The following is a 15,655-nucleotide window of genomic DNA, read 5'->3' as shown; positions in this document are numbered from 1 at the left end:
TCTCTCCCCCCCCCCTCCTCTCTTCTCTCCATGGACCAGTTGTTTTTTCATTGGCTTTTCTATTTTCACAGTCTTGACAGAACTTGGCTTCTCTTGACGATAATTATCTCTTGGAAATATTTGAACACTATCGGCTACCTCAAGCATTTTGAGGCCAAGCTAAACTGATAGATTTTGATTATAACTTGTGTGTGTTCTCAAATCTCTTACACTCTTATGTTGGAAGTTTGCTTGTAGGATATCTTTAATCTTAACAGTTCTGGCCCTGGAACATGTAGTGTAATCTCTGTAGGATTTTGTTTGTTGAGCCATAGTATTTCATTGAATAAGACAGTGACATTTACTCATGTATCAATTTTAAAATTAATGAGATGTCCATTGACAAACACTTTTGTCAAACTGGAGTCATTTGTATCACCAGTTTCCCCTAGGCATGCATTGACTATCTTTCTTTGTGCTGATGATTCTATGTTTTTATGATAGACATTTCACTTTTTGCCTGCACTTTATTTCTGCACATCCTCTGGAAGTGGCCTATAGCTTGATTGATGTAACATTATTTTGCTATATTTAGGTATTGCCTGTTCTTGTGAAGCTATTTGTTTCACAGCTCTGGAGGCTATGGTGACACAAGTGAATATCTAAGTACTGCTGAAATCTTCTGGAGTTTCTGACTAAAAATCCCTTTCAGGCAGTATTCCAAACTCCTATCCCCCTCTTGGGATTGTTCTCCTCAACTTCCCTATTAGCTTTCTACCTCTTATCTCTCATCTATGCTTCAAGTTATTGACTGCTCTACTAATTGAAAAAGGACTCCATCTATACTCCTAATAATCTTGTACACCTTTATCAGGTCTTCTCTCAACCTTTACTGCTCTGAAGGAAATAACCTCAGCCTATCCAATCTTTCCTCACATCTCAGATGTCTAGCCCATGCAGCATCTGACAAATTTTATCTGCACTATCTCGAGTGCATCATTCTAATAATGTGCTGACTAGAATTGTACCTGGTATTCCACTTTTGGACTATCGAACATTTTATGTAGTACCAACATGACCTCATATCTCTTGTGTTATATGCTTTGGCAAATAAAGGCAAGTATCACATACTTTCTCAGGTCTACCCTTCATAGTGTTAGCCCTCTTGAGTTGTTAGCCCTCTTGAGTTGTTAGCCCTCCCAAAGTGAACCTCACACTTTTGCAAGTTGAATTCCATTTGCCATCACTCTGCCCACCTACTCTATCCATTGGTATCCTCCTGTAGTTCACAACTATCCTTCTCACTAATTATAACCCTACAAATGTTTTTGTGTGTTCTGTGAATGTCTTGATCACGTATGATCATATTTAAGTGCAAATCATGAATATACAACACAAACAACACAGCACTGACCCAATGGGAAATAAACATCCAGTCACAGAAAGATTTCTCAACCCTATGGTCCTGTCTCTCAAACCACTTTGCCTTGCTCCCACTTTACCCTCTTCACCATTAGAGACCTTGTCAAAAGATTTGCTAAAATACATGTAGACCATATCAAACTGGAGACCATACCAACTTTCTGAGGACTCTTTGAAACTTACAAAATACTGAGAGGCCTGGATAGAATGGATGTGGAAAAGATGTTTCCACTAGTAATAGAGACTAGTACATGAGGGCACAGGCTCAGAGTGATGGGCCAACCCTTTAGCACAGAGATGAGGAGGAATTTCTTCAGCCAAATGGTGGTGAATCTGTGGAACCCATGGCCTCCACAGTTTTCTGGGGCAAAGTTATTGAGTGTATTTAAGACAGAGACAGATAGGTTCTTGATTAATAAGAATATCAAAAGTTATGGGGAGAAGTCAGAAGAATGTGATACAGAAACAGATGAGCCATGATCAAATCACATCCCTCAGTAGATTTGATGGACTGAATGACTTAAGTCTGCTTCTATACCTTCTGGCTTTCCTACATTTTTGTGGTGAAATGAAGGTTTCAAATCTGCTGTAGGCAAAATGAAAGTTTCCCATTTTCTTCAAGTCAAAGCGGACAATTTTCTGCCTTGCGTGACATAATGCACAATGCATATTCTTTTCCAATATTGATCTATTAAGTCTTGTGCCTGTGACCACAGTAAAGTCTTCTCTCCAAAACCACGTTTAGTTATGGATCCCCTGCTTTCAATGCAGCCTCAAATATCTTGTAACTATTCTCTTCTGTTAGAGTCTGTCTGCTCTTGCTTTTAAATTGCCCTTTTTATTTCTTTAATTCTGCCCCACATAGTTCCCAGTGCCATGACTTTGCTATAAAGTATTTTTATGACTCGATTTCCCTATTGTACAATGTTCCTTGTAGCACATTGTGAATATGAGGTACTCCTTTTGTTAATTCTATCCTTCCCAGCTTTTTTTCCGCACCATCAGTTTAAAGTTTTCATACTTGTCAACAGGGATTTATAAACTTTATTCAAGGAGCTCCAACACATTTGCATTCGAGCTGAACAACTAATTAGGAAAGGTCCTAAAGATCCTCACTTCCTGGTGGAATCTATGATCATCAGATGTGACCAGTCTTTAAACTCTTTCTGTTCCACGCTGCTTTGAATGCTCTCCTTACCAGGTGTGAAGTAAAAGCTTTAGCCCTGGAGTGCTCATTCTCCCTTGTTGGTCTTTCCATAATTCCTGCTGACTGCTTGCATGCTCAAAAACTTGCAACTGCTAACTGTCTGTGTGGGTAAAATGGCGACTTCTTTGTAACTTATTCATTTGGAACTCTCTTCACCTGGGTCCAGTGCATTTTGTTTACTGTTGTATATTGCAGTATTTAGCAATCATGGCCACCATTGATCACCATGTGACATTTTGCCACCCGTCCTCAGGTTGAAGGGCCAATTGGGTTTAATGTGGGAGAGGAACAATCACTAATGAATATTAACAAGAAGAGGTTGTTGTCTTAACAACATGTCGTGACATCATGATTGTAATCAGATACTAGTTACATTAGCTAGTTAAATATTCTTAGCAAAGCTATTGGGTGATATAAATGATACACCTGTCCCCTTCAAGTTGTGACAATGCTGCTCCGTTAGCAAGGTTCTGTTGTCCTTGGTCCTTTTTTCAGAGAGGTTGTAAAAGACATAGACTCTGAGAAGTCTAAGTTGAAGGGTTTTAGAGCCAGTTTGATTATAGCTAACAGATACTGCCTCAGTCAACAGGTTTTCAAGTTTTTGGAAAAAAAACTTGTACAGTGAAAGGGGAGTGGCCAGTTCTCCCCGCTCAGCTTTTCTCTGGTTTGGTTTGGGTTTTAGCAGTAGTGTTTAGAAGCTGCTGGACCCAAAGAAGCTGGTCCAGGTGGGTACTCTCTCTCCCTGACTTCTCTCCTGTAAGAAGCTGTGCCAAGGGGTGTTTATGGGAATTGTTGCAAGTATTGGAACAGCAACATTAAGTTGGTAATCATAGATTCCCTACAGTGTGGAAACAGGCCGTTTGGCCCAACAAGTCCACACTGACCCTCCGAAGAGTATCACACCCAGACTCATTCCCCTATCCTATGACTCTACATTTCCCCGATGCACCTCACCTACACATCCCTGAGCACTATGGGCAATTTTGCATGGAAAATTCACCTAATCTGTACATCATTGGATTGTGGGAGGAAACTGGAGCACCCAGAGGAAACCCACACTGACACGGGGAGAATGTGCAAACTCCACACAGACAGTCACCTGAGGCTGGAATTGAACCCAGGCCCTTGGCGCTGTGAGGCAGCAGTGCTAACCACTAAGCCACCCATATTTGAAGGGCAAAAATCTGCAGGACTGGAGAAAAGAACAGGGTGGTAGGATATGTTGAAGAGTTCTATCAACGAGCTACCACACACATGATGGGTAAAGCGATCATATCCTATTCTTGTAAATAAATTCTGTTTTGTTTGAAACTAGATGGTTTGACCAGTAGCATCCCTCCTGGAATGCCCACATTACACCTGCTTAAAACAACGAGAAAAGTTAAGGTCTGGGCTACCTTCTTGAAATGTTTTGAGGGGTCTGGCCTGGTCCATAACAGAGTTCCGGAATGGTTCTCCCTATTTTCTTACCCAAGACTGTGGACATCATCAGATTTGCTCGAACTTAATGCAGTCTCAAACATTAACCCCTTCAGAACTATTCCCTCTTAGAGCAGTAGGGATCTGGAGCTCACTGCCTGAAAGGGTGGTAGAGTTTGAAACACTCTCAATAATTTTTAAAACCTGCATATACACATAAAGTGCTGTGATGTATTATGCTCCTCATAAAGAGCTGGAATGTGGAATTCAATCTTTTGGCACCTTGTTTGTTTTACAGACACAATGGGATGAAGGATTTACCTCAGGGCTGCAACTTTCTATGGCTCATCTCAAATTCAGGGCCAGTAATATATTACTCAAATAATTTCTGCTCATATCCCCTCAGGATATTTTTTTTCATATTTTCCTTAAACCGTGTCCTTTTGAATACTAAATGTGTTGTCTTTAATCCTTTCTGCTTTAAGCAGAATGTACTCAGCTTCCAACATCTCTGCCACAGTTTCTCACCCCTGGTTCAAATTTCTCAAATCCCTTTTGCATTGTCTCTCCTTCTGAAGCTGTGTGCCCAGAATTGAACATAATATTCCAGTTAATGCCCAACACTAATCAGTGAGTTATAAAGGTTTAGCTTAACTTCCTTGCGTTCGTACTTCTCTGTTTACAAGGCCCAAGATTTGAAATGTTTGTTTCAGCATGCTTATCAACTTGCCCTGGAACCTTCAAATTTTTTTAAAATATTCTAATATTCTGTTTCACATCTGTTTAAATGTCTACAGTCTCTTTTATATTGTCTCTCCTTATTCCCCCTACCAAAAGGCATTCTATCATCTGCCCCTTGTCTTACTATGCTATCAGTTGATGTTCATTCTTATGTCCACCCTAACAGTTCAGGGCCTATGACAAGAAAATTGGCAGGAGAAAGCAAACAGTGGAAGCCATTTTCTTTGATTTCTGGCAACAGTGGCATTTATAAAAGCTTCCAACACCATCCACCTTTAATGGTGTCCAAACATTGACTTGCATTGTCAAAGAGCATTCACTGACTAAACTTGAAGATGGTGGACTTAAAGAATTCCATCTGGCCATTGATAAGACAATTGCTTCACTCTGCGACTATGCACACACAAAATAATGAGTCATTAATACAGACGTCAGTAAAGCAGTTCCTTATATCAGTTGCTGGGGAACACCATTATACATTTCCTTCCAGTCTAAAAGCTAACTGGTCACCATTATATTCTGTTATCAACTACTTCCTGTCACTCTCTGCTTTTTGCCTCAGAGTTAGTTTCATATTAACTCCTCCACTGTTCCATTAATCCCACAGATTGTAATTGTGCTCAGAGCCCTGGTGTGGCCACAGATCAAGAAGGCATGGTGGCTCAGTGGTTAGCACTTCTGCCTCACAGTACAAAGACCTGGGTTCAATTCCAGCCTCCAGTGACTGTGTGGAGTTTGCACATTCTCCCAGTGCCTGTGCGGGTTTCCTCCCACAGTCCAATGATGTGCAGGTTAGGTAAATTGGCCATGCTAAATTGCCCATAGTGTTCAGGATGTGTAGGTTAGGTGCATTGGTCAGGAGAAATGTAGAGTAATACGATAGGGGAATAGGTCTGGGTAGGAAAGCCTTTGGAGGGTCAGTATGGACTTGTTTGGCCAAATGGCTAGTTTCCACACTGTAGGTGTTCTGTGTAACCTTTTTCAGAATTCTGAACAATGTGAAAGAACCAACTGTATTCAAAGCTGGTTGAAATTATACTGTAACAGAAATAATCTTTATCTCAAGGGGTTAATTTTGACCCTGTTTCTGTGTAGGTATTGGATCGAGAGAGGTCTTACTGACTAAAGGATGTCCAGGCGAAGAAAAAAAATGTGTGATACGAGTTGAAGAATGCAGAGGACCTGTAAGATGTGGCTGTGAGTACCTCCCGTGATGAACACATGGGATTTTTGCATCTTAATGTTTTCATAATCTCTGCTGAAAGAGATTATATGCCATTCCTGAAGAACTCTTAATTTAGTTTTCAAAAGAACCTTCGCAATCGAGGTGGATAGACTTAATTTCTAAACCTGACAATTTAACCCTTCTGCTACTACTGATGAAAGCATCTTTTAGTTTAAACAGAAAGCACTATTTTGTTTCAAAAAACACATTTGTTTCTGTTTTGAATTGTGTAACATGGCAAACAAATAGTTGGGTAGGGGAATCCTATTTGTGGACATTATGGGATTGCAGCATTGACTATCGGCCTGGCTAAACACCACCCATTTTCCTGTTTAGCAGCCAATTCCAAATCATGACAAGTTCCCAGTGGGACATTCCGGTAGGTGGCCTGTCATGGCTAGAGAGAAGAATCAATGCAGATCCGCTGGTGTGAAAGAAGTTTCTAAAAGATAAAGGGGTAGAAGAGGGAAGAATAGACAGAAATTCACTTCTGTGGCACAACGCAAATGGTAGTACAGAGGCCTTGCATCTTTTTCTGGCGACACTTGGTTGGTGTGATGCTGGGATCTGAAATTTGGGCAGTACCTTGTTGTGGAAATAAAGATACATGCCAGTCTGCAAAGATTTGCCATGAGGCTGCAAGAGACACTGTTCATTAGTGCTGCTAAAAGACCAGGGACGCACATCACAACTAAGGTTTCTTTTGACATCACGAGGTACCCTTCAATATTTCCTGAGGTCACGTATGTTGCGTCCTGGGCTTTGCAATGAAATGTTGCATCATCCTCACCACAAGGAAGGCAGAGGAGGAGGTCCCCTGTCCACACAAAGACTGCATCAGGCAGAGAGGCAACAGTGATATGGCAGGGAGACGGAGCAGAGACTGAGGAGACAGTAAGCTCCATGCTGCACCTTATACCAACTTAGAGCCAGATAAACCACCCAGCCTGAATGTGTATGTGCCCACTAATGCTCTCTTGTTCCCATACCTTGACTTTCTCATCTTTGAGTTTTTTGCAGCTGAATTAGTCCATAATCCCGCTCTCCAGGTGCTAGCAAACAAACCATCCTTAAACCCTCACCTGGATGCAGTGCACTCCTGTCCGTTGATTTGCCTCGGATTGATCCCCCTCTACCAATCTCCAAGGTGCTTAAAGCTGCCCATACATGTCTGTGAGTGTCAGCAGAAGGGGAAGTGACTGCCTAGTGGTATTCTGGCTGGAATATCAATCCAGAAACCAGGGTAAAGTTCAGGGGACCCAACTTTGAAATAAGGCAAATTATGGGAATTGAATTCAATAAAACTCCAGAATTGCAAGTCTAATGATGACCATGAATTCTTTGTTGATTGTTGGAAAAACCCATTTGATTCAGTAATGCTCTTTATGGAAGGAAATCTGCCATTCTTACCTGGTCTGGGCTACATGTGATTCCACACACACAGCAGTGTGGTTGACTCTTAACTGCCCTCTGAACAATTAGAGATTAGATTAGATTAGATTAGATTACATTACAGTGTAGAAACAGGCCCTTCGGCCCAACAAGTCCACACCGACCCGCCGAAGCGAAACCCACCCATACCCCTACATTTACCCCTTACCTAACACTATGGGCAATTTAGCATGGCCAATTCACCTGACCCTGCACATCTTTTGGACTGTGGGAGGAAACCGGAGCACCCGGAGGAAACCCACGCAGACACGGGGAGATGGGCAACAAATGCTGGCCTAGCCAGAGATGCCCTCATCCTGTGAATGAATTTTAAAAAAGAAATAATGGGACCCCTCCACCAGTTGCTGAGTTGCTGTTTTCTCTCTCTCTGCTTGTACTGTGGCTGGGCAGGTAGCTGTTCATGGGTCTGATCCATATCCAAGGAAAAGTTGTTGTGAAGGGAGGATTGGTGGGGTTGCAAAGCCATGATCCATGCTCACTCTATTGGCTCAATCACGATGTCAGAAAAGTAAATTGATGGTCTGCTAGGGACTGAGAATGAGAACAAAGTAGGAACGCCTTCTGTGTTCAGCCATGCCAGTGTTATGGCTGCTGTCACCTTTGGTGCCAGGAGGTAGAGTTCCATCTTCTCTGAAGGCTCAAGAGATTCATCCCTGCTTCCTTCTAATATGTGTTATATGACACAGAACAACAGAGAGCAGAAGGTCAATGATTGTCTTTGGTTGATTATCTGAAGATGGTGAGAGTTATGCAGAAGTCATGCTGCATTGATGTGTTATTTTAGTAGTCTGCTTCTTGTGATGACAATGCTGTTACAGTGCTCAGATTGTTGCTCGGTTGACAAAGAAATCAAACATAGAACATTACAGTACATTACATGCCCTTTGGCCCTTGATGTTGCGCTGCCCTGTGAAACCAATCCGAAGCCCATCTAGCCTACACTATTCCATTCTCATCCATATCTAATGACCTTTAAGTGCCCTTAAAGTTGGAGAGTTTACTGTTGTTGCAGGCAGTGCATTCCACGCCCCTATTACTCTCTGAGTAAAGAAACTACCTCTGACATTTGTCCTATATCTATCACCCCTCAATTTAAAGCTAAGCCCCCTCGTACTAGCCAATACCATCCAAGGAAAAAGGCTCTCACTGTCCACTCAATCTAACCCTCTAATTATCTTATATGTGTCAAATAAGTCACCTATCAACCTCCTTCTCTCTAAAGAAAATAACTTCAAGAAGTCCCTCAACCTTTCCTGATAAGACCGTCCCTCCATACCAGACAACATCCTAGTAAATCTCCTCTGAACCTTTTCCAAAGCTTCCACATACTTCCTATAATGCGTTGACCAGAACTGCACACAATACTCCTAGTGCGAGTGATTTGTGCGCCAGAGTTTTGTACAGCTGCAGCATGACCTCATGGTTCCGAAAATCAATCCCTCGGTATAAAAGCTAACACTCCGTATGCCTTCTTAACAATCCTATCAATCTAGGTGGCAATTTTGAGGGATCTATGTACATGGACACTGAGATCTCTCTGCTCATCTATATTACCAAGAAAGTTACCATTTGCCCAGAACTCTGCATTCCTGTTACTCCTTCCAAAGTGAATCACCTCACACTTTTCCACATTAAACTCCATTTGCCACCTCTCAGTTCAGCTCTGCAGCTTATCTATGTCCCTCTCTAACCTACAATATACTTCCGCACTATCCACAACTCCACCGACCTTAATGTCGTTCGCAAATTTATTAACCCATCCTTCAATGCCCTCATCCAGGTTGTTTATAAAAATGACAAACAGCAGTGGACCCAAAACAGATCTTGCTGTACACCACTAGTAACTGTATACCAGGATGAACATTTCCCATCAACCACCACCCTCTGTCTTCTTTCAGCTAACCAATTTCTGATCCAAACCGCTAAATCGCCCTCAATCCCATCCCTCCTTCACAAAATCGTGCTGACTATCCTTAATCGATTTATTTCTGTCGAGATGATTATAAATCCTATCTCTTATTACCTTTTCCAATACTTTACCCACAACTGAAGTAAGGTTCACGAGTCTATAATTACCAGGATTGTCTAACCCCCTTCCTTGAACAAGGGGACAACATTTGCTATCCTCCGATCTTCTGGTAGTCTTCCTGTAGACAATGATGACATAAAGATCAAAGTCAAAGGCTCAGCAATCTCCTCCCTGGCTTCTCATCTGGCCCAGGAGATTTATCTATTTTCACACTTTGCAGAATTTCTAACACCTCCTCCTTGTGAACCTCAATCCCATCTAGTCTAGTAGCAGGTTTCTCCGTATTCTCCTCAACAATATTGTCTTTTTCCAGTGTGAATACTGACGAAAAATATTCATTTAGCACTTCCCCTATCTCCTCTGACTCCATGCACATTTTCCCACTATTGTCCTTGATTGGCCCTAATCTTACTCTAGTCATTCTTTTATCCCTTATATACCTATAGAAAGCTTTAGGTTTTTCCCTGATCCCATCTGCCAACAACTTCTCATATCCCCTTTTTGCTCATCTTAGTTCTCTCTTTAGGTCTTTCCTGACTACCTTGTAACTCTCAATCACCCTAACTGAGCCTTTACATCTCACTCTAACATAAGTATTCTTCTTCTTCTTGACAAGAAATTCAACTTCCTGAGTAAACCATGGCTCCTGTTCTCGACAACTTCCTCCCTGTCTGACAGGTACATACTTATCAAGGAGGCACTGTAGCTGTTCCTCGAATAAGCTCCACCTTTGAATTGTGCCCATCCCCTGCAGTTTCCTTCCCCAACCTATGCATCCTAAATCTTTCTAATCGCATTGTAATTGCCTTTCCCCCAGCTGTAGCTCTTGCTGTCCAGTGTATACTATCCCTTTCCATCGCTAAAGTAAACATAACTGAATTGTGGTCACTATCACCAAAATGCTCACCTACCTCCAAATCTAACACCTGGCCGGATTCATTACTCAGTACCAAATCCAATGTGACCTTGCCCCTTGTTGGCCTGTCTACATACTGTATCAGAAAACCCTCCTGCACACATTGGACAAAAACTGACCCATCTAAACTACTTGAACTATAGTATTCCCAGTCAATATTTGGAAAGTTAAAGCCCACCATAACAACTACCCTGTCACTCTCACTCCTATCAAGAATCATCTTTGCTATCCTTTCTTCTAAATCTCTGGAACTATTTGGAGGCCTATCGAAAACTCCCAACACGGTGACCACTTATTTTCGGTTTCTAACCTCAGCCCATACTACCTCAGTAGATGAGTCCTCAAATGCCCTTTCTGCCTCCGTAATACTGTCCTTGACTAATAATGCCACACCCCCACCTTTTTTACCATTTTCTCTGTTCTTACTGAAACATCTAAATCCCGGAACCTGCAGCAACCATTCCTGTCCCTGCTCTACGCGTGTCTCCGAAATGGCCACAACATCGAAATCCCAGGTACCAACCCATGCTGCAAGTTCACCCACCTTATTCCGGATGCTCCTGGCTTTGAAATAGACACACTTCAAACCAACTTCTTGCTTACCGGTGCCATCTTGCGACCCTGAAACTTTACTTCGGACCTCCTTACCCTCAACCTCCTCTATACTCGATCTACAATTTGGGTTCCCTCACCCCCTGCTGAATTAATTTAAACCCACCCGAAGGCCATTAGCAAATCTCCCCCACGGGATATTGGTACCGCTTTGGTTCAGGTGAAGACCATCCTGTTTGTAGAGGTCCCACCTACCCCAGAAACAGCCCCACTTATCCAGGAATCCAAAACCCTCCCTCCTGCACCATCCCTGTAGCCAGGTGTTCAACTCCTCTCTCTCCCTATTCCTCGCCACGCTAGCACATGGCATGGGCCACAAACCAGAGGTAACAACTCTGTTTGTCCTAGCTCTAAGCCTCCACCCTAGCTCCCTGAATTTCTGTCTTAAATCCCCATCTGATATTCCCACCAATGTCATTGGTGCCTAGTGGACCACAACTTGGGGCTGCTCCCCCTCTGCGTCAAGGATCCCGAAAACATGATCAGAGACATCACGAACCCTGGCACCTGGGAGGCAGCACACCAATTGCGAGTCTCTGTCGTTTCCACATGGTTTTGTAGTTAATAGTGGGGAAAAAAGGTGTAGACTGCAACAAGATATCACTGATTAGAGATAATTTGGAGATTTTTAACTGATTAGAGAAACCTCCATGGATCTGGCAGGTTCCCACACTAGTGCTAATATCTCTGCCTACCAGCTCCGACTTCCAGGCCCTCTTTGCTCCTTTCCCATCCTTTATGGCTGAAATTTCATCTTCCAAAGAAAAGCATGCTGGCCAAAAAGAAACTGTCCTCATTAGATGATGATAGAAAGACCAGGGCAAACAGATTATGGGGAAAAAGCTACAGGAGGGATGTGAAGAAGACTCTTCTCATTAGAGCAAATGGCAATGATCTGGCAGTCACTGACCACGAGGACGTTGGAAATGGAAACAATCAATGATTTCAAATTGAAAATGCATGGGTACTTGAAGGAAATAACCCTGCAGGGGATAGTGAGGGCAAATGAGATCACTAGATTGGTTTACAGAGGAATAGCCAGGGCATTATGGACTGAATAACTTCCATCTTTGCTGTAGTGACTCTATGTGACTCATTATAGGGAGCCAAACTGCTTCTCTGACATGAAACCCTCCTTTGACCCCTCCACCATGGAACCAAGAAATGTCCTTTTTTGTGGATGGTAAAGCTAATATGACTGGAATACCAGGCCTCAGTGCTGGATACCATTGTGGTTAGGGAAGTGGGAACAGTCCAATTGGAGTTCCAACCCTAGTCTGCCTTCATTGTGCTGTGTCCTCTGTCTCTGTAGGCTTTAACCTTTTCCAGGCTGAGTGGGAAACTCAGCAGGGGCTGCAGCACGGCTTGTTTCCATTATGCTCCCTCAGAATTTCTGCATTAGTCTTCTGGAACCATGCAGCAAGTAAACCTCCAAAGAATCTACGTTCCCTTCATTTGCAAATTTTTCAGCTCTATTTCTATCTCCTAACTAAGATAAGGAAGACATGTTTTCCTCTTTAGGTGGTTTAGCTTTGTTTTTCAGAAATTCAATCTAAAGTTAAGTCTTGGCAAGAAAAGAAATTCTCTTGCTGTGGAACTAAGTGCATTCCGAAGTCATTGAGGCCCGTGAACTGGTTGGTGGTGGTCAATATCTGAACTTTGCTGCAGTCCCTTCCTACAGTATCGCCAGAACTCCACCATCAAATGTGGCTTTGCTTTAAGCCAAACAGCTGTGTTCACTGTTGGAAACATTGGAGCGATGTAGCTACATGTCAGTACTTCCAAATAGGGTAAATTAATTAACAGGAGCAGTTAACCAACATTTGCTGAGTTACCTTTGCTGGTGAAGGAGCTTGTGCATTTGGGTTCTTGATGCAGATTTCTCAGATCTCTCTGTACATCAGCTTTGCATGTACTGATTTTTAATCATGTTTGTTTTCAGCTGTTTGGTCACCCAACATGTAAATACAATTATGAAGTATAATCTTTAGCCAGGTTCTTTATTTGGAATTCTGAAAAGAAAAGGTTTAGTCCTATATTAACAACATTAACTTACCCTTCTTTAGCAGATTCTAAACTTTTCTTTATTCTATACGATTGATGATGAAGATGGCCAAGCAAATTGAAGCAATTGTCAAGGAAGAAGGATTATGGGATCCGTGGGTTTATAAATAGAGGCATAGAGTATAGAAGCAAGGAAGTGATGCTACCTCTCTGTAAATCATTGATTTGACCACATTTGGAGTATTGTTTTCTGTTCAGGGAACCTTATTTAAGAAAAGATGTTAAAGCTCTGGAGACAATGCAAAGGAAATTTACTAGGAAGATACTGGGAATGGGGGATTTTAGATACAAGGAAAGGCTGGCAAGATTGGGTGTATTCTCCTTGGAGCAGGGAAGATTAAGAGTGACCTTATGAGGTGTTCAAAATTATGAACAATTTTGAAAAGGTAGAGAAAAATATTCTGTTTCCATTAGTGGATATGTTAATAACTAAGGTCTACAATTTCAAGATTGAGATTAGATTAGATTCCCTACAGTGTGGAAACAGGCCCTTCAGCCCAACAAGTCCACACCGATCCTCCGAAGACTAACCCACCCAGACCCATTCCCCTCTGACTAATGCACTGAATAACTATGGACAATTTAGCATGGCCAATTCACCTGAATTGCACATCATTGGAATGTGGGAGGAAAATGGAGTACCCGGAGGAAACCCATGCAGACACGGGGAGAATGTGCAAACTCCACACAGGCAGTCGCCCGAGGCTGGGATTGAACCTGGGACCCTAGCGCTGTGAGGCAGCAGTGCTAACCACTGACCCACTGTGCCAGCAAGAGACCGAGGAATGAGATGACGATAAACTTTCTAGAGAGAGAGTTGTTAGGATTTGGAGTGTGCTGTCTGGGAGAGTGGTGGAGGTGGATTCCATAAGAGGTTTCAAAAAAGAGCTGGATGTATATTTGAAAGTGATGAATTTAGAGCTGGAGAGGATCAGAGGGACCTTGGTATGCTTGTTGAAGGCAGATAAATAAGGTGAGTAGGAAGGCATATGGAATACTTACCTTTATTAGTCAAGGTATTGATTATAAGAGCAAGGACTGTATGATGGAGCAACAGCTGGAGTACTATAGGAAGGATGATATTACACTGGAGAGGGTGCAGAAGAGATTCACCAGGATGTTGCTTGGACTGGAATGATTCATCTATGTAGAGAGACGGGATTGGCTGGAGTTGTTTTCCTTGGAGCAAAGAAGATTGAGGAGAGTCTCGTTGAAGTGTATAAAGTTCTGAGCGGCATGGACAGGGCAGATAGGGATGATCTTTCCCCTTAGCAGTGGAATTAATAACCAAAGAGCATAGGTTTTAAGGCAAGGAGAAAGCAGTTTAGAGGGGATTTGAGGAAAATAGTTTTCCTCCAGTGTGTTGTGCGTATGTGGAACTTATAGCAGGAGCCCTCAAAACATTTGACAACTATTTAAATGAGCACAGGACATGCCATTCCACGCAAGGTCATGGGCCAACTGCTGGGAAATGGGATTTGAATAGATGGATGTTTGATGGGCAGTGTAGGCGAAAGAGCCTCTTCTGTGCTGTAAAAACTCTATGACTGTCCATGACTAGATAAGGAGTGTCCCAGATTTCATCCCAAGTGATATTTCTATCAGTTTTCAGCCAGGTTGGCATTAAGGATTCTTTTATTCACCTCAATACCTTAGATTCAGGAAAGGTTCCCTGCTTCTAAGCACTGTCTGTTTCAGGTAATGTGTTAAATGGTTGGTGCAAAATAAAGTGAAAGGAAGTTACAGTACAGGCAACAATCATATGGCTACTGTTAGCTAGCTAGCATATAATATGCTGAAAATAAGCCCTTCTTCAGGCTTATGCCTGAAACATCGATTCTCCTGTTCCCTGGATGCTGCCTGACCTGCTGCGCTTTTCCAGCAACACATTTTCAGCTCTGATCTCCAGCATCTGCAGACCTCACTTTCTCCCCTAGCATATAATATGCACCTACATTTCTCCAAACATCCCATTTTCATTAAAAAAAACAAAAAATAGATTCTTGCATTACTATTTGCAGATGCAAGTCACCCAAGTTACCTAATGTCCGATATTTATTATTAAAATTTTATGTTAATTCTGGTCAATGCTGGTTTCATCGGTCTCTGAACATTGCATACATAATCTTTAAATAATGTAGATCTTGTAATGGTGCATGCATGCATTATCTTTGGCTGAACTTCTCGTATCTGGCTATTCCTGGGATGATGCTCTATCTCTGTGGAAAGTTGGTCCATGGTGAGTGCTTGATTAGAGCAAGATCCTAGTCTTTCAGATTCAATGTCTCTGGTGGGTTAACAACTTAAAGAGCTGAAAATGTGTTGCTGGAAAAGCACAGCAGGTCAGGCAGCATCCAGGGAACAGGAGAATCGACGTTTCGGGCATAAGCCCTTCTTCAGGAATGAGGAAAGTTTGTCCAGCAGGCTAAGATAAAAGGTAGGGAGGAGGGACTTGGGGGAGGGGCGTCGGAAATGTGATAGGTGGAAAGAGGTCACCATTATCTCCCAGACCGTCCATAACCTCATCACCTCGGGGGATCTCCCATCCACCGCCTCCAACCTCATAGTCCCACAACCCCGCACCGCCCG

At 42.5% G+C, this 15,655-nt stretch overlaps 1 protein-coding gene across 2 annotated transcripts in view; it reads left to right on the top strand.

The window, feature by feature from the left end:
• LOC122548665 (sperm acrosome membrane-associated protein 1-like) overlaps positions 1 to 15,655 on the top strand; it is a 206,112-nt gene that overhangs the window by 15,041 nt on the left and 175,416 nt on the right. For both annotated transcript variants that reach the window (XM_043687498.1, XM_043687499.1), the window contains exon 3: positions 5,864 to 5,965. In XM_043687498.1, the coding sequence (XP_043543433.1) occupies positions 5,864 to 5,965 (102 nt within the window). The remainder of the gene's footprint in view (positions 1 to 5,863; positions 5,966 to 15,655) is intronic.

The sequence above is a fragment of the Chiloscyllium plagiosum genome, chromosome 3, assembly GCF_004010195.1.
Source record: "Chiloscyllium plagiosum isolate BGI_BamShark_2017 chromosome 3, ASM401019v2, whole genome shotgun sequence".
NCBI classification, from domain to species: Eukaryota; Metazoa; Chordata; class Chondrichthyes; order Orectolobiformes; family Hemiscylliidae; genus Chiloscyllium; species Chiloscyllium plagiosum.
The sequence above is the reverse complement of the archived record's forward strand: the minus strand, read 5'-3'. Positions and strand labels throughout refer to the sequence as shown.